Source organism: Haliotis rufescens, unplaced genomic scaffold, assembly GCF_023055435.1.
Source record: "Haliotis rufescens isolate VD_foot unplaced genomic scaffold, xgHalRufe1.0.p SCAF_15, whole genome shotgun sequence".
Lineage (NCBI taxonomy): Eukaryota > Metazoa > Mollusca > Gastropoda > Lepetellida > Haliotidae > Haliotis > Haliotis rufescens.
In genome coordinates this window covers 3819399-3844265 of record NW_025963835.1, presented here as the reverse complement: position 1 = coordinate 3844265, position 24867 = coordinate 3819399, and the positions used below count along the sequence as shown (strand labels likewise).

At 42.9% G+C, this 24867-nt stretch overlaps 1 protein-coding gene across 1 annotated transcript in view; it reads right to left on the bottom strand.

Annotated features, from left to right (window-relative positions):
- Window positions 1-3050: 3050 nt before the first annotated feature.
- LOC124134946 (LHFPL tetraspan subfamily member 2 protein-like) overlaps window positions 3051-24867 on the bottom strand; it is a 36347-nt gene continuing 14530 nt past the window's right edge. Inside the window, exon 2 of the mRNA XM_046500065.2 lies at window positions 3051-5613. Coding sequence (XP_046356021.1) covers window positions 5387-5613 — 227 coding nt within the window. The 3' untranslated portion in view covers window positions 3051-5386. The remainder of the gene's footprint in view (window positions 5614-24867) is intronic.

Sequence of the window (24867 nt, the reverse complement as noted above, 5' to 3'; positions counted from 1 at the left end):
TGAGGTGAGGTGAGGTGAGGTGAGGTGAGGTGAAATGGGGTTTAGCGTTTATTAACGTCACGTCCAAGATTATTGCACTTATATAGCGACGTGCATGTACGTGTGTGTGTGTGTGTGGCTGCTTGTACTAGTCCGGACTGATGCCGATTTATAGTGCTATGCCGCAGTTTAACATGAATACCCTACTCAGACACAGTATACTGACTCCGAGCCGACCAGTCCTTGTTTTAGCCCCTAAATGCCGAGCGCCAGACAGGGTAACAACAAGTACCATCTTTTAACGTCTTTTGGTATGACGCGGCCGGGGATCAAACCCCGGACCTTCCGCTGTCCGGGCGGACGCTCTACCACTGGACCACGGAGGCGGTCACAAACACACAGGGAAACCCCAGAATGACTCCAATCATCGCATACACACGTGTAGCGTTGTACCAGACTGTATACATCATACAGATATAATTGTGGAGAGATGTACACCCATTGGGAGAAATTCTAATATCCGGAGAACAATATCAGATGTAATAAGAGAGAAGGACCACGACGGTAACGATGGAAGGTTGCCAATGAAAAGGGTTTATTAATCATGTCGAAGATTACCTTTTGTATATTATATCACTGGATCATGTCTGCCGGTAGATTAATTATTGATATATATGGCATGTTGTGATTAGTCCGCCGCACAAAAGAAACTCGTGGGACGCAATTACTGGGATACGGGCGTCCATAGCAACCACAGTCACACAGCAGTATCATTTCCGCTACGGCGAGGTCTCTGTGCCCCTGTCAAGCGTTTTTGTAATAAGAACACAACATGCCAATGAACATTTTTTTTGGAGTGGCTGACATTTTCTTGCATTGATAGTTGTGTCTATGGAATATTGTGAGGGCCAAAATCTCGCGTTCTCGCGATCTCGTACGTTTTGTAACCAGTACTGTTTGTCATGTGTCGAGAACACGAGAATGCGAAATGTTGGACATCATGTAAAGTCTCGCAATCTCTTAAATTGGACGTGTCAAATCAGGCCACATTAACGTGAAAATGCCCCATTTCTTTTCCTCCCATGCTCGCGTTCTCGAATTTTGTCAAAAGGGACTATGTACAAAAAAAACACATGAATGTGATACCATAAGATCGCGAGATTTGGACCAATCTTGTACTTTTGGCCTATTTGGCTTGTTTCCAAAGGTCGAGATCGCGAGAATGTGAGAATGTCCCTTACAGTATTCCATATATGTCACGCTTTTCGACTGAGCGAGAGAGAGATTGCGTATTTAACTCTATATTTAATTGACTGCGTGTGGCTGCTTGTACTAGTCCGGACTAATATGCCGGTTTTACAGTGCAAGCCCACTGAGATATCATGCTGTAGTTTAACATCATGGCTAAAAATATGTGGACAAATATAGCGCAAATTCGATACAAATGGCAGATGCGCAACACAAAAGGTCATTGAAAATGATGATTACAAAAAAATAATAATGGACTAAGAAACACTCTTATATTGAGGCGTATTTATAGTTCATAGAATTTTCTGAAGAGGAATGTCTTCAGGTGAGATTTAAAGCCGCCAAGAGATGAAGAATCCTTGATGTGTGATGGGAGAGAGTTCCAGAGAATAGGACCAGCAAAGCTTAAATATCCCACTCAGACAGCTGACAAGTCATTGTTTTCGCCCCCAAATCCCGAGCACCAGGAACAACTGGTACCATCTAAAAACGTATTTTGGTAAGACGCAGCCAGGGATCGAACCACCGACCTTCCGCTCTAGGGGAAGAAGCGCTATTTAATAAACTGTGGAGGAGGAAGGATTTCTTAGAAGATGTAGACAAAGTCAGAACACTCATCACAGTGAAGCAATCAATTTGGGTCACGGACTTTCCCCCGTACTTCTGTACCCTCTGCGTCAAAGACGTTGTTTGACGACCGAAGAATTAGGCCACGTCGCAAACATCTTTGGTGTCAACCAAAGTGTGGTCGTGACTGCCACCACACTCAGAAATGACCTGCGGAACGCCAGTGGCGTTAACGTTTCTACTCAGTTCGTGCGCGATCGTCTCCGTGACAATGACCGGACATCACAGGCAGGCATGTTTGGACTGGGATGAAGATCACGTCAATTGGACAGATAAGGACTTGGCTCCAGTTCTTTTCACTGATTAATCGAGATACTATCTGGACTTCACAGATCGTCGTGCCCGAGTGTGGCGTAGACAAGAAGAAAGATTTTAGCAGTCCAACATGACCGCTATGGATGGGGTTCAATCATGAATTGGGGTGGGATCAGTCAAGCTGGAAAAAAATATTTCCATGTCCGACAGCGGGGCATGATGACAGACGCAACAGGGATGACATTCTGGATGTGTACGTGAGACCGTATGCTGGTGCAGTCGGACCGGACTTCATCCTCATGGCCGATATTGCATGACCTTATTGTGCAAGGGGCGTTGAAGCCTACTTGGAACAGGAAACCGTCGTCCCGCACAGGATAATCAGCCCGGTCACCAGATCTCAACCCTATCGAACACAGTGGAATGACCTGCAGATCTCCCTATCACGACGCCCTGTCCTTCAAGGCAAGTCGGAAATGCTTTTACTGGAGAGTGCATTTTGGACAATGAATGTGTTTTCTTGATTATTTACGCTTCAGTTTTGGTCAGATTCTCTCATGTTGACAGGTGATCTAACTGATTATTTGTCATATATTTGTTGGTATTGTGTGGTGCATGACAACGGACGTGTGTTCATTAAACATTCACGCAAGATTGTCTTTGCTTCTTTCAACAAATGTACACGATTTGATGTGTTGCCTTTTGAAGTGGTGATCCTTGTCAAACTTTGAGTAGTATAGTTTAAAAAAAATCTAAATTGAAGGTAAGTTCACTCGGATCGGGTTCGTTTAAATGCCAATTCGATATAATGTCATAATAGCCACTGGCTACATAGTATAGTTGCACAGAGTTCCATTTCATTCTATAATAAGATCCGTCATTGACGACATGTGCATTTCAATCAGATAATCGAATAGACACAAAATATCGTAGAACACGTGTCAATTGTATCATCATTTATTTCTTCAAAACATATTTAATGCTTTTGAATGCTTGAATAACATTTGGACTTCTTGAACGTAAATCTTGACACAAGGAACACGAATATAATACAGTGATACGTCATATTCGCATTAAATTAAACTGCACACGGCACTGATCAAAATAACATGTCCACATTTGAAACATCAGCTCGTCACCAAATACGTGGTAATCTGTAGTCTTGGGCTGTGCGAGTCAGTGAGAAATGGTACGATGAAATGACGATACACTTTTGCCATAACTGGAGATATTGAAATCAAATTGCTCATAGATGAGGAAAAATATTTCATAGGTCAAAGCCGTGGTGATTGACAGAAAATGTAAAGCGAACTGTCAAACATAATAACCTGATATATGATATAGATTTGCTTCAAGTAGTTTAACATACAAATTTGATTTATGTCAAATATTGTGACGACTTTTACATCACATCACATCATAAAATATTAACAATTTAAGTTACCTTTAATGGAAGTGATGAAACATGGAAAACGAAACCTCTTTAATCCGGACTGTGTAATTCCTTGTGAAATCGTCCGGATTAAGACATGTCCGGATTAATTAATCGTGGCTGCGGAGTAATGCTGCTGTATATTTATATGGACGTTCGCAACAACATCGTCCTGAATGTGAGGTTTCCGGACTAACAGTCCAGATTAACGAGGTCTCACTGCTTATGTACGATATGATTTGTTCAGTGTTGACCGGTTTAACAAGTTTTTGAAATGCAACAACAATATAATTTACCGTCTTCATATACTAAACAAAAAAGGTTAGGGATCATGCATATTTTGGCGATATATTTTCGAAGTGAATACGGAGCAGACAACTAATTCAGGACTTATCAAAATATTAGAGATCCTTAACATTTTTTGTTCAGTATATAGGTATGAGTTGAAGTACCTTTGGTTAATACAACCGCTCTCAATAAAGTGTACATGCTTTTTTAACGATGATACATTACTTTTTGGATACAGTGCGCGTTTGTTTGTACATGAAACACTGATGAAGGGGGTATAGTCAGCACAATATTGTACAGGAAAAACACAAAATATACAAATCATTGGAAATTGACAACAGTTGTCCATTGCACTTATCACACATATATAATACGTTCGAGATCGTGTGTCTGTTATGTGGTAATGCACGATGTTCAGATCTGCATTTGTAGATGTCCGTCATCTCGTCATGAAACAACATTTTATCACCATATTTTCCGCGAAGTTTTCGACATGGAATTTTACGCTTCTTGAAGGTAGATCACTTTCTTGGTCCCAATGTTCAGATGGTTGTCGACCTGTTCTGTGTGAACTGAGAAGCTTTTTAAGAAGGATAGCGAGTCTTTTTTGATCGAACTGGATGATAGAATTGATAAAATGCTGTTTCATGACCTGAATCAATTTTGATGCCTCAGCATTGTCATCATATAATGTTTCACAGGTGTCGTCACATTGTTAATGATCTCTTCATCTTCACCACATTTTACAGACAGACGAAGCTTAAGGAGACAGCTTACGATGGTTAGAGCCACGTGTTCCCTCTGTAATGCTGGCAGTATTGAATTGCGTTATTGAGGAAGTGTGGAGTTTCTTCATGGGCGAACATCTTCTTGAGGCAAGGGAGTTAAATGTCCAGTTTCCACTATCGCCGAACTCAGCTGGCATTTCGTGTCCCGATCATAGCGCCATCAGTGCCTCTTACGAGTTATGTCCCTTCTATGTCCCTCCTATTGACCAATCAGATTCCACCTCTCGTACCGAACAAAATGGCGTCGCCCCATCTGATCATGTTAAAAGAAAAGTTTCACATTCCATGCCTCAACCAGTACATGTGGATTGTAGCACAACGCTTGAGCACATTGATGACAACAAAAAAGGAAAGATTTGGAAAATATCTGTCGACGCCAAGTTGAAGGTACACATAATTTGCAAATCTGCAAACGACCGAATTCCCTCACTGCAGTCGCCATCGAACCGGATGTCGATTCCGTTACACGATTTTGATTGGACTATTCATATAGCCAAAATATAACTAGAAATTCTAGCCTAGTTCGGGAATGATGGCAGCAGGACTTTTATCGTCTATTAACTGCCTTGCCTCGAGAAGATAAGGACGAATGACTTCACCGCTACGCCTGTTCTGATGAAGAATTCTACAGTAATCCATAAGCTGTACATAGGAAAATATACATCTTGATGTCATACATGACATAATACATGTTATCACACGCGATACATGAATCGTATTCAGTTTTTTTCGTATCACTTATGACGTCAGAATGACATCACACATGACGTCATACAAACGCCAAATAATCGTCCTCGTCGTACTTGACGTCAGCAAAGTTGGACAGTATTGGACAAAAGATGGAGAGAGACACGCCCATAATGGCCAGCATGTAGCTCCAGCCAATCTGACAGTGGCCTGTTGAATAGGGCCCCGCCCCTTCTCCACAGTAATACTGGAAAAATGGCGTCGAGAAACCAAGTGGGTACATCAGAAGCCCAGCAGCCATGATCAACACTGAAACAATAAAACATACATATTAATTTAATAAAATTATGATTTGTTTGTTTGTTGTTTAACGCCGCTCTCAGCAATGTTCCAGCTGTATGACGGCGGTCTGGAAATAATCGAGCCTGGACAAGATAAAACAGTGATTGACATCATGAGCACCGATCCACACAATCTGGATACGATGACATGCATCAACCACGTCAGCAAGCCTGACCACCAGATCCCGTTAGTCGCCTCTTACAACAAGCATAGTCGCCTTTTACGGCAAGCATGGGTTGCTGAAGACCTATTCTACAACCCATGCCTGTCGTAAATTATGAAAAGTGTCGACATAGAGAATCTCACCCTCGTGTCTTCTGAAATATATCAACACGAATCATTAAAGGTTTAAAACTTTTATCGACGATATGATCATATCCTCGTGTCTTGTGACATCAAATGTATCAGTACGAGTCGATAAAGGTTTAAAACCTTTATGGGCATTTTTATATTTGATAGCAAAGAGTGAGATTCTAACCATCAGCCTAAATCATGCTTTCACCTTTTTCAGTTTGTAAACAATAATAACCAGTGTCTTGGGTGTAAAAAGTACAGCCAACAACTTCCAGTGGCCGAGATTAGTGATGTCATTTGATTGTGACGTCATGATAACCGAAGACGTCTCATATCGTTCTAATCATGCGATTTCACTGCAGCGGTATGTCTTAGGACATCTCACCCAGGCATCTCCCGTGAAAACCAGTTAGGGATGATAAAATGATGTGACAGAAGCAAATCTTCTTTGGACATCCTCGGCGTATAGGAAATAGATGCCGTTCACACACACTCTGGGCAGCTGCTATTTAAGAAAATTGTCGTTAATATGACACTTCAGTGAGACTAACCGACCAATCAAATCGCATCAGTTTTATCAGGGGGTATAAGATAAAACGTCTGGAATGTAGAGGACATCTGTCTTTCGTTAACAGCTTTTCACACAACCATTATAATACGTAATGTGAAGAGGTTTCGCTAGCTGCTACCCACAGATGATCATAATTGTTACATTTGGAGAAGGGGATTTCTCATTTTGTTTTTAAGGAGTATTTGTCTGTTAAGGACTCAATACAAACCGAAATTGGTTGAAGTTTTTGCTACTTACATTTTCAGTTGTTTTGAATCTCGTATCTCTAAGGATATCATAAAGGAATCCTGGTATTTTATTTATTTATCACACGAGGGGGAGATAGTTGACAATTCCAATCGCTTGTCTGCAAGATTATGGAGGGCGCAGATCGAAATCGGGAACAGCACATATCACAAACTAAACTATAGACCTTAGTGGGTGAGTATGGTTTTACGCCGCCTTTTGGGCATTATTGCCGCATACGATGGAGTGGGACACCATAAATGAGCTTAACACATTGTATCCATGTTGGGAATCGAACCCGGGCCTTCGGTGTGACGATCGAATGATTTAACCACTACGTTATCTCACCGCCCCAAAAGAACATGCAATTGAAGAATTGAGGACAAAATTGCAAATATGTCCACCTGTTGGAAAAGAAACAGCTTCTTTCGTTCGTTATGCCAAAGGACCAGGTTCCATTCCCAACATATCCTTAGTGTCCCACGTCTCTGTAGTGCCGTAGTTTTGCTTAAAACGGCGTAAAACCATACTCACTCGGTCATAGATAAAGTGATATATGACTAAACGTTTGAGAATGCGTGGACTATAGAGCACCATGTCTCCTCAATTTACAGATATATTTGTTCTTTAAAGCCCTTAAACCTACTTCTTGCAGGTTGATAACGTTTTTCAAGGACATAAATTTGAAACCAAACAACATAAAACTGCTAATATCATATGTTTGACATTTTCCAATGATAGCTGAAGGGAAATCTAATATGAATCGAGAAATGAGATCTCTTTCATTTCTGTTAGAGAGAACTATTGATTACAGCATGTGGGATACACAAGCTATTGTCAAGATTCGCGTCAGGCCTCGACTGACATTAAGTTCCAGAAGTATATAAATCTTATTAAAAAATAACTACACAATAAAACACATAATCCAAATGGATCCCAGGATTATCTTAATTGATAAGGCAATCCAATCCAGACTTGCCAAAACATTCGGGACTTGGGTTGGATTCGATTTAAATTTATTCACGCGGGTCTGGGAAATATTTGATTAGTGCAACACATCTGCGTGTTGTAGGGTTCGACTAAAGCTTGCTCATGTGCTTCGTGAACCGTGCATCATGTACCGTGTTTCGTGCATCGTGTACCGTGAAGCGTGCACCGTGAACCGCGCTTCGTGCACCGTGCATTGTGTATAGTGTACCGTGTATCGTGTACCGTCTCTGTAACTCCACATACTAGCATCTCGATGACACTATGAGTGGTGTATGTTACATATAACAAGGCCGGCAAGAACTGCCAAATAATAGGACGGGTAAATCATAAAATATTTTTTTATGAAAGTGATCATAAATGTTCATACTTATGATAATTATGTGTACGTTTCTTCTATTTATGTTTCCTTGACTCGTTACAACTCTAAATGTACAGGTAACAGTCAGGACAAAACCCTCAGATAGGAGGTTTCAGGAAACGTTTTTCCTAATATTTGAACATGCGTATGTCTTTGACCCAATCTAATTTTGGGGAGATAAAAAATGAAGACAATACATGTTTGTTTATCTTGGAGTTCGACCCTTTTCATGTCAGAAGTCCACAACTTGCAAGTGTCAAAAACGAAACAGTTTTAGTTGTCAGCCATTTAAATATTCCTGATGATTTTCTCACCATTAAATAAGGGGTTTCCGTAACTTTCAAAACTGAAGTTTTCCATTGGACATAGAGTGTGTGAGTGTGTGTGACATGTATGTCGATACAGAGTCATGTTTCTTTTATTTATCACAGCACGTGAATAGTTATAGAAACAAGTTAGTGCTTGGTGAAAACGAAGACAAACTATGCAATCAGATCATACAAAAATCGATAACTGCCTTGTTTGAAAAAAAAAATGAATAAATTCCTTCCGTGCGTCGCAGACAATAATTTGATAGTTGTTTTGTCTCTAAACAGCAATACGTTAATAAGTGCAGTATTAATTTCATCTCATGTTTTTTCTCTCAATTGCCTGTTGACATAACCCCTCGTGTCAATCGCATTAGTTGCACGTGTTGCCCGTGCAGCACGTGGTGACCAGTTCCCTCTAGCGGCCGTCAGGTGGTCAATCACTGACGCCATTACTCAAAAAGGTTTCAAATTAGCTTTTAATCTTTGGAAAAGCAATTTCGCCTGCACAGAGCACATCCCATTCAACAATTCCATTAAAAATTCAATCTTGGGTGCAATGAGAACTCTAAGGGACAGTTCCTATTATGACTAATCTTGGTTGAGGTTGAATAAGCGGGATATTCATCGGGGAACATGGCGGCCATTGTGGGATGTCATGGTCCGCCATTGTGAGGGACGGGCGGCAGGTCGTCTCAGAACACTTTGGGCACCAATGGCAATCGTAGAAATGATAGAGTGGTTAATATCAAAAGATGGAACAAGTGGCACTGTCAAAAAACGGAAAAAGGCGCCGTTGCCGAAATTAATCCATGAACGATGACAGAGAAGTATTAGAGATGATTTCGTCGATTTCATGAAAATTCATAAAGCATTTCATCAAAGAATTAGTTAGCTTGCTTTAAGACATGATATAATGCTAGTCTTTTGTTCGGAAGTCTGAAAGCTTCGTGACTGATACACCCTGTGTTTGTTTCATTCTCGATGCCGTTTTTTTAGTCAACGCAGCTATTGTTGCGAGGCGATTGTTGGCGTTTGAGGAGGCAGAAATTGATACTGGTTTATTCGCAAGCAAAGCGCCCGGAAAATTAGAAATAGAGAATATATGTTTTTGTCCGTCTTGGGAGAAGCCTAGTTTAGAAATGCCACTGGTTGTATCAACTGAGTGGAGAGATATGATAACAGTGGTGGAACATTCTAACTGTTGAAGGTAGAAGGTCAGCTTTGTCTCTGGCGACTCTAGTCTTCGTAACTGAACTATCAAGAGGAATATGATCTTTCTTAAACATTGAAGATAACCGGTTAAAAAGTATTCATAAATGGTACAGCTTACAGGGAGGTTCTCGCACAGGATCACACACCTGGAGGCACTGTCGTCTAAAGCTCCCCAATTCACCATCAATTCACTATTTTACGTGTAAGTGTTCACGTCTCAAGCATCATTCATTTCAACTAATACTTTGAATATATATGCCTGTTCTTGTCTAATAATAAACCTGTTTTTCATTGAGTGACCAAACAAAATTGATTTTATAATAAGTCGAGCAGCTACAAGTGAAGATATCAACTTATTCAGGCCGCGAGATGAAATGAAAACGTTATTTGATAAGACAAATAAAATTCTATTTAGCATCCATTTCCTTACTAATCTACACGATCTTCCACGGGAAACACCGTGAAGCAGAATGCAAGAGTTGCGGCATTAAATGTTATTTCACTCGAGATATCGATTTGATATTTTCAGATACATTTCATCATGAAATAAATAGTCATGTTACCACAGGCCTTATGAAGCGTCTTTTTTAAACGAGATAATGATTATTTTTGTCTCTTTAAATGACTTTTTGATTATAATAGAATTTTACAGACAGCATCAGTTTGTTCAAATGCGAATAGTGATGTCACAAGACTAATTTAGAACATTATCAAATTATGAGAACAAACACAGAAACAATCATTCCAGCAGATTAGGCAGCTCGTGTGTTTAGTTGCTTCTCAGATTAACCTCCATTGAAATTTGCTATTCAATTTTCCGCCTCACCTGTTAAAGTCAGAGCATGCCGACCTATCACGTGTGCGCATCGCCCTGTCTCTCGCTGGAGGTCGCGGCTAATTGGTTAATGTGTATTAGCCCCGCCCACTCATGAGACCCCCCGTGGTGAGTCAGATTCCATTGTGATTGCATTTTTATCTTCTTTTTCATCACTTACAAACCCTTTAAAAAGACCCCTTGCTGTTTTTAGAATCAAACGCGCATCTCACGTGCATCTTCGCGGGGGATGCTCCATCACTAACATCTCCACGTGTCGTTGCCAGAGAATTGAAATTGAAATTCGTTTTTTAGCGGGGTTCTATTTCACTTGCTGTCAGATTCTTGATGAATTCCGGAATACGTAATACAGTGGATCGATTATTGACAAATTTAGTTTTTATGCACTGCACATGACGGCATTTTTTTAATTTCCATTTTGTATGAATATATTCCAGGAAATGATATTGATGCTTAATCTGATAGCGTTATTGTTTGAGCCTGTTTTATATGCCGAAACATAGTCATAATGTCTAAAGCATTTCTTTTCGGTTGATTAAAAATAAGAAGGGAATTTGAGTTTTAAATACAACTGACTAACTGCGCTCCGGGGTACCTTTGTGTAAAGGTCTAAGGACGCCGCAATTCTCTGTGCAGAGTTATGCCCCTTTCTTTGCAAGTATCACCTGAGCCGTTCCACAGAGCGATCTCAGCGCAAAGTTGATCGTAACTCCCATATTTTACATATGCTTTGGATAATCTTAGCACTAAGTACGTTTTGTGGAACCGGACTCTAACTTGGATTCTAATTCAAGATATGTTTCTTGGTCTATCGGCACTGGACCCGTCCTCAATCTGCTTCAGTGTTATGTTATAGCCCTAACACCTGCGTAAATGTTCTGTTCTCTACCATGACGGTACGCTGACGCTCCGTGATATAACTGAAATAATGATAACGTGATATAATTGAAAGTGTCGTAATTCCGAACCCACTTACTCACTGGCCATCACATGGTCACTACGACAATTATGGAACATATATTAACCAATGTCGCAGTGTTAGAGGACGCTAAAGGTTGGAAGACCTAAGGCAACACGTGACCTAAATACGTCACCGAGGAATTCCCTTTCTGCACACGACACAAGTGTGACCACTGCCTGTTACGACGCATGCGTATAACTAACCACAGTGATGGTAAATATAGCACGTTTCACATTAAGCAGCGATTGTAATGAGTCCTCAATGTCTATCTGGCTTGTTTTGTCGAACGGGGCTGTGGCTGCGTGAAGAGTCGAAATACAGAACGTAGGTGACGGCAAGGGGATCTAAATCAACAATGTAATACGACCAGTCTTGTGTATACAATTAATGCGCGTACAACCTTTGTATCAATGCCTCACTGCCAGTTTAACCTTGCAGCCACGGACGATGACGCAAATGTGGTACACATATAACTAACCTTTCATCTAATACAAAGACAAATTATGCCATGTTCGCCGCTTTTCATCAAACACAGACAACTAAAGTGTCCAATTAAAGCTTAAATGAGGTGTTTAGGTTTCTTTTTACAACAAAACTTTCAATAAAAATATTTTTCACAAATGTCAGCAAATGCCAACAAGTTGTTTTGTTTCCTTTTGAAGAACTTTTCTGCCAGTTTAATTCTGAAAGTGTTTCTACGATTCCGCCTATCGTATGAACAGTGAAGTTGACAGGACAAGAAAAAATACTAAATACTCGGAAAAATATGGCAACTGTAAGTATTCACGTAGTCTTTGATTCATGTGGGTTCATGGGTGGCCTAGTCGTCTAAGGCACCGCGATTCACTGTGCAGAGTTGCGTCCCTTGACACGCCAGAAACCTATGATTGTGGGTTCGAATCCCGGTTCGCCCCGATTAAGTTTTTAGGTTTGTCAGCACCATACCCGTGTTCGTGGGTTTCACCGAAGTGGTAAACGTCTGAGACCTGCATCACTTTGGTCTTTCCCCCCACATTAAGCTGACACGCCGTGATATAACTGTAATACTGTTAAAAGCGGCGTTAACCCAGCTCACTCACTCACTTAATTTGATTCACGTATTCATTGAACACTACCCCTCTCTGGAATAGAATATGCATATGTCTCAAGCACTCATTTGTTCGTCTTAAGGGGCGACTAAGAATGTCGAACAGACGCCTGAGCATATATTCAATAAAACAACCCCCCATTCCAACCACCTTTCAAGCTCCAGCAGCCTATATTGATCCCGTTCTCAACTCTGAATCACTTATTGAATTAATTGTATTTAGCCGTATCGATAAATATATTTCGGGTACTATCTGTTAGTCTAGAGACAATAATTTGGATCGGGTGGCGACTTCGTTGATTGCGTATCATCATACCCGGATAAGTTGTTCGTAATATCAACCACAGGTTTTGAGACAGTCGTGATATAGCTGGAAGTGCGTCGTAAAAGAACATCCACACCCGGGGAGAATACGTCCTGGGTATATCTTGTTTGTTGTAAGAGCAGTCTATTGAAGATCGGGTGGTCACAATTTTGTCATCGCCTTGTCATCCAGACGCCAGAGACGTTGATCATGCTATCGACCATTGGTTTGACCGGCTCAGACTTGAATATTTTATCCGACGGCGATATTAAGCTGGAATTCGGCGTGTTTTAGCACTTAGAGAGATTCAAAAACAAACCAAAAGCATGGGAAGCACACACCAACACCTCGTTAACTTGAACCCCAATGACTCGACATATATCCGCAGATATTCGATACATTTTCGATGTTCCTCAAGACTTTGAGTCATGTATTGTTTGTCAATGAATAACCGTTCACTTAGTAAACATCGGGTTAAAACTGGTCTTCAGCAAATGCTTGTCGAAAGAGGCGAATAACGGGATAGGGTGGTCAGACTCGCTGACTTGGTTGATGCATGTCATCGTATCTCAATTGCGTAGATCGATTTTTGTGAATTCTTTTACTGGATTGTCTGGTCCAGACTCGATTATTTACAAACCGCCGTCGTACAGCTGGAATATTGCTGAGTGCGGCGTTAAACAAACAAACAAAAAAAGATTACTGCAACAAAATTACCTAACAGTAAAGCATTGATACTTACCAAACACACAATAGAAAGATACAATTTAGATCATGACAAAATGTCGATTTCTAACGCATTGTCACACAGTGAAGCAACATTATATGTTAATAAACACCTATAAACAGCGTGTATAGAAGAATAAACAAAGCAATCATACTGATATGCTATACAGTTACACTGACGATCAAATGCTACAGACCGCCTCTGTGGTTCAGTGGTAGAGCGTCCGCCAGGAGAGCGAAAGGTCCGGGGTTCGATCCCCGGCCGCGTCATAACAAAAGAAGTCAAAATATGGTACTTGTTGTCTCGGAGTCTGCATACTGTGTCTGAGCGGGGTATTTATGGTACAGTGCGGCATGGTATCTCAGTGAGCTAGCACTATAAGTCGGCATCTGTCTGGACTGGTGGTACAAGCAGCCACACACACACACACGTGCATGCACGTCGCTATATAAGTGCAATAATCTTGGACGCGACGTTGAACCCAATGTCACATCACCTAAAATAATACAATGGTTACCTTGATGTGCGTTTCTGATTTTAAATCAACCGTATTGTCACTGTCGAACGAAAATAAGAGAACCGCTTTTTTATTCCTGCCGACATTGCAATCGCCTCCCTATGTTACTCTTCACAAATAAAAAAGTTCTATAGAATCGTTTTTTTTTTTTTGTTGCATCAAATTTGTAAATAACAACTTACAGCAATACTTTTTCTTCTGAAACACAAGCCGTAATAATTTGTTTTTCCTGAAAGCTGCGTGAAAACAAAAAAAACCGTTGCTCCAACTTGAAACCGGAAAATTCAGTGCATTTGGGGGAAAAAGTGATCGTTAAAAACGACACAGTAATCAGATGTGCCGCCACGTCAGGACATTGCACGGCTGCTGGTAGACGATAGAAGACAGCAGTTTCCGAAGGCATAAAGTGAGTGAGTGAGTGAGTGAGTGAGTGAGTGAGTGAGTTGGCTTTATGCCACGTTAGACAAGTGTTGGGTAACTTCGCTGTGAGTGAGTGAGTGAGTGAGTGAGTGAGTGAGTGAGTTGGATTTATGCCACGTTAGACAAGTGTTGGGTAACTTCGCTGTAAAAGTTAAGTATCGGAGGAAAGCCAATGTGCTGGTCACACGGCAGCGACTCCTGGCTTAACCAAGGGACGTTACTCTGTACACTAAATCGCAGCGATTCAGACCACTGGGCCACCAATGCGCCTTTGCATAAAATTACTTTGACAAACACACACTAGGTACATAGGTATATAATCCTCTCATATCCAGTGTAGTATATCTTCATTCTGTTTTCGATATTTTCGCCATCATAATTTGGTTCCTTTGTGTCCAGTTCGAATGACACGACGCTGAAAACAGCCGTCCAATCAAATTACATGCGAGAGAATTTCGGTGCTATGTTATGTAAATGAGATCGATATGGTGACGTCAGAACGAAGCTGTGATGACGAACAGGCCCTGGGTGCTAATCACAACAGAAGTGAGTGAGTGAGTATGGTTTTACGCCGCTTTTAGCAATATTCCTGCAATATCACGACGGGGGACACCAGAAATGGGCTTCACACATTGTACCAATGTCGGGAATCGAACCCGGGTCTTCGGCGTGACGAGCGAACGCTTTAACCACTAGGCTACCCGACCGCCCCAATCACAACAATTAAGTTGGGTACTCCAGATAATCGAGAATGAATGACATTGTGTACATTACACGCAAGTATCGCCTGTTCATTGTTAGACGTAAGAATGGACTCAAAGAGAACCAAATGGTAACGATGTACAACATGTACCCCGACGGAATGGCTCGGCCTTCATGCCATCAGCCACTAGTTTGTCAGGTGCAGACTCGACTATAACCCGACCACCGCGTTATAGCGGAAATAATGTTCACATGTGGTAATACAACATTAACTCACACTAGCGCTAGAGTGAGTGAGTATGGTTTTACGCCGCTTTTAGCAATATTCCAGCAATATCACGGCGGGGGACACCAGAAATGGGCTTCACACATTGTACCCATGTCGGGAATCGAACCCGGGTCTTCGGCGTGACGAGCGAACGCTTTAACCACCAGGCTACCCGACCGCCCCACTAGCGCTAGAGCCATTTCGGGATAGTCATTTCCAACAAGGTTGCGATGTGGTAGTCTACAGGGTAAACCATCCGCTTGTCACGCATTAGGCCCGGGTTTGATTCCCTACACGGGTACAATGTGTGAAGCCATTCTGTTGTGTCCCCTGTCGTCATATTGCTACAAACGGCGTAAAACAATAATCACTCACTCCTTCACCAACGAGAGTAAGTAAATTGGCTTTCACGTCGCCGAGCGCGAGGCAGGGTTACAACAAGTACCATCTTGTAACGTCTTTTGGTATGACGTCACCGGAAATCGAACCCCGGATCTTTCGCTCTCCGGGCAGACGCTTACCATAAGACCACGGATGCGGTCCACAAACAAGGACGGTTACATGTCGTATCGGGGTCGGGTCATGGGAGTGGGAGGGGGTATTCTATTCCGGAAACCCCAGGGGTCGAGGAGGTTCCTAAATTGAGACTTAAGGCTAAAACTAATGGATATAAGCGACGCATTTTGTATACAACGGAAGCTAATATGATGGTCCTCTGTCCCAGTTTCCTGGCTAGGAAAGTAACGCTGGCAGCACCGCATGGGAAAAACACATAAGACGATATCATTTCATCATTACAGAAGCCTTATTCGCAGAACCACGTCTCGCCGTATTAATATTCTTTTTATACGTGTGTAAACACCGCCTATCGAATTCAAATGCCCCAGGATCCTTCATAATTAGCCTCTTCAGACAGAGAGAGAATATCGACCATACGTTTCCATTTGTACAGTTTATAAAAGCCGTACTTTAAGCCAGTGTGTTTTCACTCGGCATAAGATACACGTGCTGAACAATGGTCCTCTCAAACACTCATGGCTTCTTGTAATAAGACGGAAATTTGTGTCAATAGTATCGGTTTAATCTACCATGGCTGCACAAATACATTAGGCTATTTCGGCAGCCCCGTGCAAACACCGTATAACGTCGCGAGGTAATTGGTTGTAGACGACGTAGTCGTTGAAATCTGTCCTGTGTGGTCACACATCGCTGCAGGGAAGTCGCGCGGAGACTTCATCATGGACGGCCATATGTAGAAACCTCCGAAAATAGCTGATAGTGACACTTGTAATGCTCCGTAGGATATTGAACGCCGGGGATAATCCGTTGATTTCGTTACGTTGGCAGTGTTTGTTTTGTGTAAATCAATGCTTGACATATTTGTGCTGAGCTGTCGGAATTGTTTGATAAAAGGATAAGACAGGTACATGGGATACTGTTTTAAAAGATGTTGTTGTGATACGCTATTGGGTATAACGCGAAAATCAATCATTTGTACGATAAGATCGAACAAAACACATTTCTAAGTTGTCATCAAATATCACAAGCGGTCGGCTTACGGTAAAAAAATCAATTATCTAAGATAATGTATTGCTTGTAACAAAACACATGTATTGGGGGAGCATTGATGTTTTCGAAGTCAGCTGAGACGAATGTGCCATGATTAGTTTTTAAATTGCGTAGCTATTTCATCGAGGAGGAAGTTAAGGAAATGTCACAGTTGAATGTCATTTGGAGTAGATCGTGTCTAACTGAAACAATATTTGACGAGTCATAATGACATTAACTTAAATATATTTAACATTAAGAACTTCCTTGATATTCATGTACAAATCCATAAAATTTGAAAAACAACGTTTCACGACGATGTAATGCACGATTTTCTATACTATAAGTCTCTGTGTGTTGGGAATTGGTTGTGGTTGGTTGGTTTGTTGTTAAATGCCGCACTCAGCAATATTCAAGCTATACGACGGCGGTTTGTAAACAATCGAGTCTGGACCAGGCAATCTAGTGATTAATATCATGAACATCGACCCACGCAATTGGGATCAATGACATGCATCAACCAAGTCAGCGAGCCTGACCACCCGATCCCGTTAGTCATCTTTTACGGCAAGCATGTGGGAATTGGTTGTGAATTCCTCAGACGTGCAAGAATCCAACGAAACTGGGTTCGAATCCCAGATTCACCCTGGCTTTTCTCAACATTAAACTGACACGACGTGATTTAAATGAAATACAAATTTTGAAAAAGATGAGGCATTTTGAAACAATAACGGTATATTCCGCGAGTGGATTTCCGAGAGTGGACGAACCAATCGATGAATATTAGATTAATGCGTGTCCGCTAGTTGTGAGTTCGAATCCCAGAATAGGACCGATCACTACGATAAGTACCTCAGCACCATCTACAAGTCATCGGAAATTTTCACTTTTGTGATAAACGTCAACGTAATACTTAAACATGGACTTCTATCACTTTTATACACACAGGTCACATCATTTATTGATAATTCCCACAATAAGAAAGTCCACATTCACGGCGATCTCTAAATAACCGTGTCTGGACCAGGCCATCAGTTGGGATACGACAACATGCATAAACCAAGTCAGTGAGCCTGGCCTAGACTAACATTTAGTCTCTGAAATCTTATATTACACAATATCTTTCTTGACTCTAAAAATAAAAATAAAATTCCCTATGCTGATTTCAGAATAGAGCTAGCTTGAGCTGGCTAGACTTGCTTTTGTATGCATTCCTAGGTTATGTTTTTTTCATAAAATAAATATATTCCACGGTCATGGTGCAGGACTAAGCCTGGCCACCCGATCCCGTTAGGCGTTTCTTACAACAGGCATGGGTTGCTGAAGACCAGTTCTAACCCGGATCTTCACGGGACCATCATAATAGACACAGTCTGAGACTGGAGATACATAATCAACTGACAAATAAAAAACGACTAATGAACATCATAATGAATGTTTGATTGAAATACTGTCCAAGGAAAGGCAGACACTGTATCAGTTGATATTAATTACTTCAAACCTAGTGGAATAAATGTCAGTGGCTTGAGGTCACAAACTGGTGTTAAACCTCTAACATTTAAAAAAATATACGGAAGTATATATACACTTAAGAACGCTCTAACAACACTCCAATCGTAAACAGCTGATAAATACACAGTGTACGTATATACAACCGGTGGCGCAATTCCATTGAAGAACGTCTGATAATAAATGTTTCCAAAACTGTTTAAATTTGTTTTGTATCGCTGGCACGGGCACAGCGGCGGATAATGAAGAAAACTATTTCGTGCACTTTGTTTCACGTATTTGGCAATTCTTGCGGATGGTACAAACACAGAACGGAATGTCTAGCTACAGACGCCTTGCATCGCCATGTGTTGAGGTTACGAGACAAAGTTTTTGGCTGCCTACTGTAAATCTGCCATTAACACGTTATATATGTCACTGGTGCTAAACACCTGCAGCGTAGCGGTCACGAGTTACACAAGCCACCTTGCACTCAATTTCAGCCTCCCAGTACCTGCAACCCCCTTCCCCCCGCCATCACCCCCCCCCCCCCCCCCCCCCCCCCCGTCCTTACCACCCACACTGACACACCTGTACGGAGCCCAACTTACGTCTTCGTATCAAGCCTGACTGGTTTCCGTCTACTAAACATGTTTGCGCAGCAGCTTGGAGCGCTTACCTCTCGTGGAACCGATTACATGTCAGCTATCAACTATCCCTGACATGCAACCTAGACATAGTTATGACCACGATAAACAGTATCTCAGACAAGGTAGCCCGATTCAGACGTAGGAATACACTTTAAAGACCTACATGGTGCAGATATAATGTTCCTAAGGCTGAGCACGGAGAGGGGCTTATCTTCGGCCTCTCATTCATACTCTGTAACCCCACAGGGACCGTTCCCCCTTCCCCCGCCTGACAGTAAGATCTACATTCGTAAGTCCTAATGGAATTTTAAGCATCTCATAAACTTTCTCCACACGATAACCTTACAATGTATTGCGATAACGTTGTAATAAATGCACTAGAATCCAACTTCGTGTCCTATCTGCTTCCGATCCCGAATTTGTATCCAACCGGGATAAAATCCGTGCGAAATCACATGATGCGCAAGACGTGCTGGGACCGAGACAAGCCGAGATAAAAACGGGTATGGACTGACGAGCCAGTTTGTTTCAACGCAGCGGGGTGTTTCAGAATTACAAAACACAGGGCCAGAAAAACAGTGCGACAAGACTGATAATATATATTTACACAAAGCGCACCGTCGAAGCGAGCCTGATCGTCTCCTGGCTGTAATTGAATGTTTTATGATGCCTCCAAAAACTGATATGAGTATTAAAACATTTTCTTGATGAAATGGAGTAATCATATCGAAACTTTTTATCACATATATAAAAGTCATATTATGGAATGATAATTCCGATAATAAACAAGCCCATCATGGTCGACATCGCTTGAGACTGCAGATAAAATATCTAAATGGTAAATAAAACTACAAGATTTCATGATCCGTAAAATAATGTTCCACTGATGTACATCTTCGTGAAACACCCTAAATGACTTAGATCTAAACTCCCGATTGCTTCTGAGGTAGTTTCTTCTATTACATCAATACATTGGCACAACAGCCGACGTAAACAGTTTTCTCGACCCTGTTGGCTTGCCGCAAAGGGTGACTTCATTGACCATTGGCTGTCCAGGCACGTTCCATTTTCATAGGGTTAAAGGGTTAAAAATAACCCTGTCTGTGAAAAACTAGACAGATATTTGTGCTCTACTTAAGATATAAAATGTGCCAGATGAAAGTTAGCTTCTAAGTGTATTGCGTATGCAAAATATATTTCGGTGAAACACAGTCGTTAAAAAGTAATTATGATTATTATATATAGCAAAAATAATGGCTCCTAAAAGAAAATCCAAACTTGTTAAAAGAAGTTATATCAGATAGGAATGATTGAGGGAGAGCTCCATCATGTGATAAAGCCATGGACAGAGACAGAGAGAGAGAGAGAGAGAGAGAGAGAGAGAGAGAGAGAGAGAGAGAGGGAGAGGGAGAGAGAGGGAGAGGGAGAGAGAGAGAGAGAGAGAGAGAGAGAGAGAGAGAGAGATTGTGCGTGGCAAGAAAGAATGTTACTTGACGCGGCAGTTTAGGTTACGATTGTACGCTCATGTACTTATTGACAGAGACGATCCTCATTCAGTCAAAGGGTGTTTTTTATGTCTAACTATGAAGAGAAACATTAATTTGTTCAACTCAGCCGAGCACCCCGCTACCCCCACGTGGTTAGAGTGAGTGAGTTTGTTTTAACGCCGCTTTGAATTCCAGTTATGTCCCGACGCGTCACCTTTATGTTGGGGATTCAGAACCAGAGGATAACAGAAGCGACCGACAGATATTGTTTTGCATTTTCGAAACGGAAAGTCATTTTTGAGGAGGAATATTTCAGGCCAGAAGAAGTATCCCAGAACATGCTTGAGTGAATGAGTGCACATGAGTGAGTAGGTGAGTTTTTACGACGCTTCTAGCAGTATTCCAACAATATCACGGCGGGGACACAAGAAATGGGCTTCACACATTGTACCCATGTTGGTGGGGAATCGAACCCGGGTCTTCGGCGTGACGAGCGAACGCCTTGACCACTGGGCTACCCCACCGCCCCGAAACATGCCTGAACTATCTCCAAAGGTTAGTGTGAACATAAGTCAGGTATAAACTATTTCTGGATATATCAATACAATAACTGAGTTAGTGAGTATAGTTTTACGCCGCTTTTTGCGATATTCCAGCAATATCACGGCGGGGGACACCAGAAATGGGCTTCACACATTGTACCCACGTCGGGAATCGAACCCGGGTCTTCGGCGTGACGAGCGAACGCCATGACCACTGGGCTACCCCACCGCCCCCAAACATGCCTGAACTATCTCCAAAGGTTAGTGTGCACATAAGTCAGGTATAAACTATTTCGGGATATATCAATACAATAACTGAAGACTGATGAGCGAGTGTTCATATTAAAGGTGAAGGACTCAAACACAGGCGATCTCTGTGATGAGCGACCGTTTGAAGAGAAGCCAAGAGGCAGCACGTCGCCCCTACTCACCACCCACACACCCAGCCCCCTCATTTGTTAAGTTAGACTTGCGTCTATCCGATAATCTAACCAGCAGGCGCTCGTCTGTGATTAACTCCACAATGACAACCAATCTGCCGGTACTCACACGTAGATTACAAGACTATCAGCCCCAATCACAGACGCCCCCCCCCCCCCCCCCCCCCCCCCTCCCCACCCAAGGCCCGAGTTGTGCCACAGTACGAGGACGGGCAACCTAAACGACAATTGCTATGGGTAGCAAAACGGTTACTCGGAGTTTATTAGCAAACTGAAATTAACTCTAATACTCAGCCGTGTTGACGCCATCAAAACGAAACTGTTCTTATCCCTTAGACAAATCAATTGACCCAACGTGAACGTACGCAGTTAAATATATACCCCGAGATGGATCCAGATATAATTTAGGCATTTCCATGCAGAAATAAATGAACAAGCTATTGAATCTACACCAAGACTTATTTGCCTGTCTGCGCCCCGCAGCTCTACCCAAAGGTGTTTATGAGACAGGTGACGTGTGCATTTCCGTCCTTTCATGTCCAAGAAGTCTGATATTAACGCAAACCATCTGAAAATGTGTTGCCTGCCCTTTCATGGAACCTGCAAACCTTACCCGAAGACAATACAGAGAAACCCTCCCACATGCAAATATCCACTCTCAGTCATAGCATTTGTTTAGGCTTCAATACTAGCCCAGAGTCTATTTCCTCGCCAAACAAGCGACTTGTACGTAATACACTGTTCAAACATCCTGTTTGCCAATTCAGCAATACTATTTACCTAGAGTTAAATCATTACATAATTGCAGAGACCGCAGCCGACGGTGAGGTCACGGTACCCAATATCCCAGTCATCATCCAAAGGTCTTCAGCCCGGCTACCGCCATGTCCAGCCATAGCCTGCTTGTTTACCATCGATCAGTTTCCAGTTCCTTATCGACCACGGCATTGATGTTGGAAACGTGATCCTTCTGTCAGAAACGATGTATTGATCCAAGTCAGAAGGCTTTCCCGAGTCTAATTGTTGTTCACAGACTTCCGCCGTTCTACAACATACCTACAGTCCACGCCTAGATAATGCCCCTCGTCCAATTGCTTTAAGTGCCACAGTAGCCGGCTGGTCTCCTTGTAGTGATGGAGATTTGGTGAGATTCTATACAGGCTAATTGTTGTCCGTGATCCTTCATGGGTTATAATGTATGGGTGGCAGGCAATGGGAAGTCGTGAAGCAAAGTGAGGAGGAAATATGACCCTTCGATAATCCCGCTTTCAATAGCTGCTAAAATACATACATGTACACTCGCAAATCGGAAAGGTCAAGCCAGTAAGGTTACACCGTGTCCATAAATCTCGGCTCATCTGAAACCCTGCTTTCATCCAAGGAGTGGGCTGTCGATAAGTCTGGTCATGACGTAAGGCAATGAAGCTCGTATTGTCTGAAGTATACGTGTGGACACACATGCATACAGCGTAAGTTGATTTACTCTACTACTCTTTTTATCTTCTGGTTGCAGACTGGAGACGCCTGGGTGGCAGGGGAGGGGGGAGGGGGACATCTTGAGTTTTGGGAGTCTGGGTCTCAGGCAGTATGGAGAAGTGGGGAGTCTGGGCGTCCGGAGAGGGTGTGGAAACGGGCGTCTGATATTCTTTGGAGGAGGCTGGGTGTCTGGAGAGCCTGGGGAAGATATAAAGTTGGGCGTCCATAGAGTCAGGGGGAGGATGGCAAGCTGGGCGTTCATAGAGTCTGTGGAAAGATGACAAGCTGGGCGTCAATTGAGTCTGGGGGAGGATTGCAAGCTGGGCGTCTATAGAGTCTGGGGAGGACGGTAAACTTGGCGACTGGAGAGTCTGCGAAGGATGGCAAGCTTGGCGTCTGTGGAGAATGTGAAGCTGGGCGTCTGGGGAGGATGTGAAGCTGGGCGTCTGAGGAGGATGTGAAGCTGGGCGTCTGAGGAGGATGTGAAGCTGGGCGTCTGTGGAGGATGTGAAGCTGGGCGTCTGTGGAGGATGGCAAGCTTGGCGTCTGGGGAGGATGGTAAGCTTGGCGTCTGGGAAGGATGGTAAGCTTGGCGTCTGGGGAGGATAGTAAGCTGGGCGTCTGGAGAGTCTGGGGAGGATGTGAAGCTGGGCGTCTGGGGAGGATGGCAAGCTGGGCGTCTGAGGAGGATGTGAAGCTGGGCGTCTGAGGAGGCTGTGAAGCTGGGCGTCTGAGGAGGATGTGAAGCTGGGCGTCTGAGGAGGCTGTGAAGCTGGGCGTCTGAGGAGGATGTGAAGCTGGGCGTCTGGGGAGGATGGCAAGCTGGGCGTCTGGAGAGTCTGGGGAGGGTGTGAAGCTGAGCGTCTGGGGAGGATGGCAAGCTGGGCGTCTGAGGAGGATGGCAAGCTGGGCGTCTGAGGAGGATGTGAAGCTGGGCGTCTGAGGAGGATGTGAAGCTGGGCGTCTGAGGAGGATGTGAAGCTGGGAGGATGGGGAGGATGTGAAGCTGGGCGTCTGGGGAGGATGGCAAGCTGGGCGTCTGAGGAGGCTGTGAAGCTGGGCGTCTGAGGAGGATGTGAAGCTGGGCGTCTGGGGAGGATGTGAAGCTGGGCGTCTGGGGAGGATGTGAAGCTGGGCGTCTGGGGAGGATGTGAAGCTGGGCGTCTGAGGAGGATGTGAAGCTGGGCGTCTGGAGAGGCTGAGATATCGGACACATAAGGAGGCTGGAATCGTCTGACAGGCTAGGAAGATAGTAATCCTGTTATAAACTCTGGGAGAGAAAACCCCTGAATCATGTCAGCCTGTGAAAGACAGAATCGCTTGTGGGTTCGAATCCCCTCTTCATCATGATCTTGATCTTTCGTAGGTAAGCAACATATCCACGCTCGTCGGTTTCACCAAAGTTGAATGTCTTAAGTCTTAAGATATAACTGAAATAAGGTTCAAAGCGGCGTTAAACCACTCGGTTTCACTGCCAGCGTAAGTTTTCTTTCTTCAGCGAGATCACTCGCAAGTGGTCACTCATCATTCGATACTTAAAGAAAACTCCAAATAAGTCAAGCTTTGCTCCATCCATAAAACGGTACTTTGAACACACAAAAAAATCTTTATCTTAACGCTGGTTAATGTTTGGGTACATATGAGACGGATAGCTTATCTAAAGAAAAGTAATCCTAGGAGACTCCGCGCATCTGCTCATTGCCTTCGGTCAGGGAAGACACTCGTTAACCTTTCAACAACTAATGGCAGACCACACTTCGGTCGACGTCAGCTGGCATTTCAAAAAATGCTGCTGTCAGTGTACATAT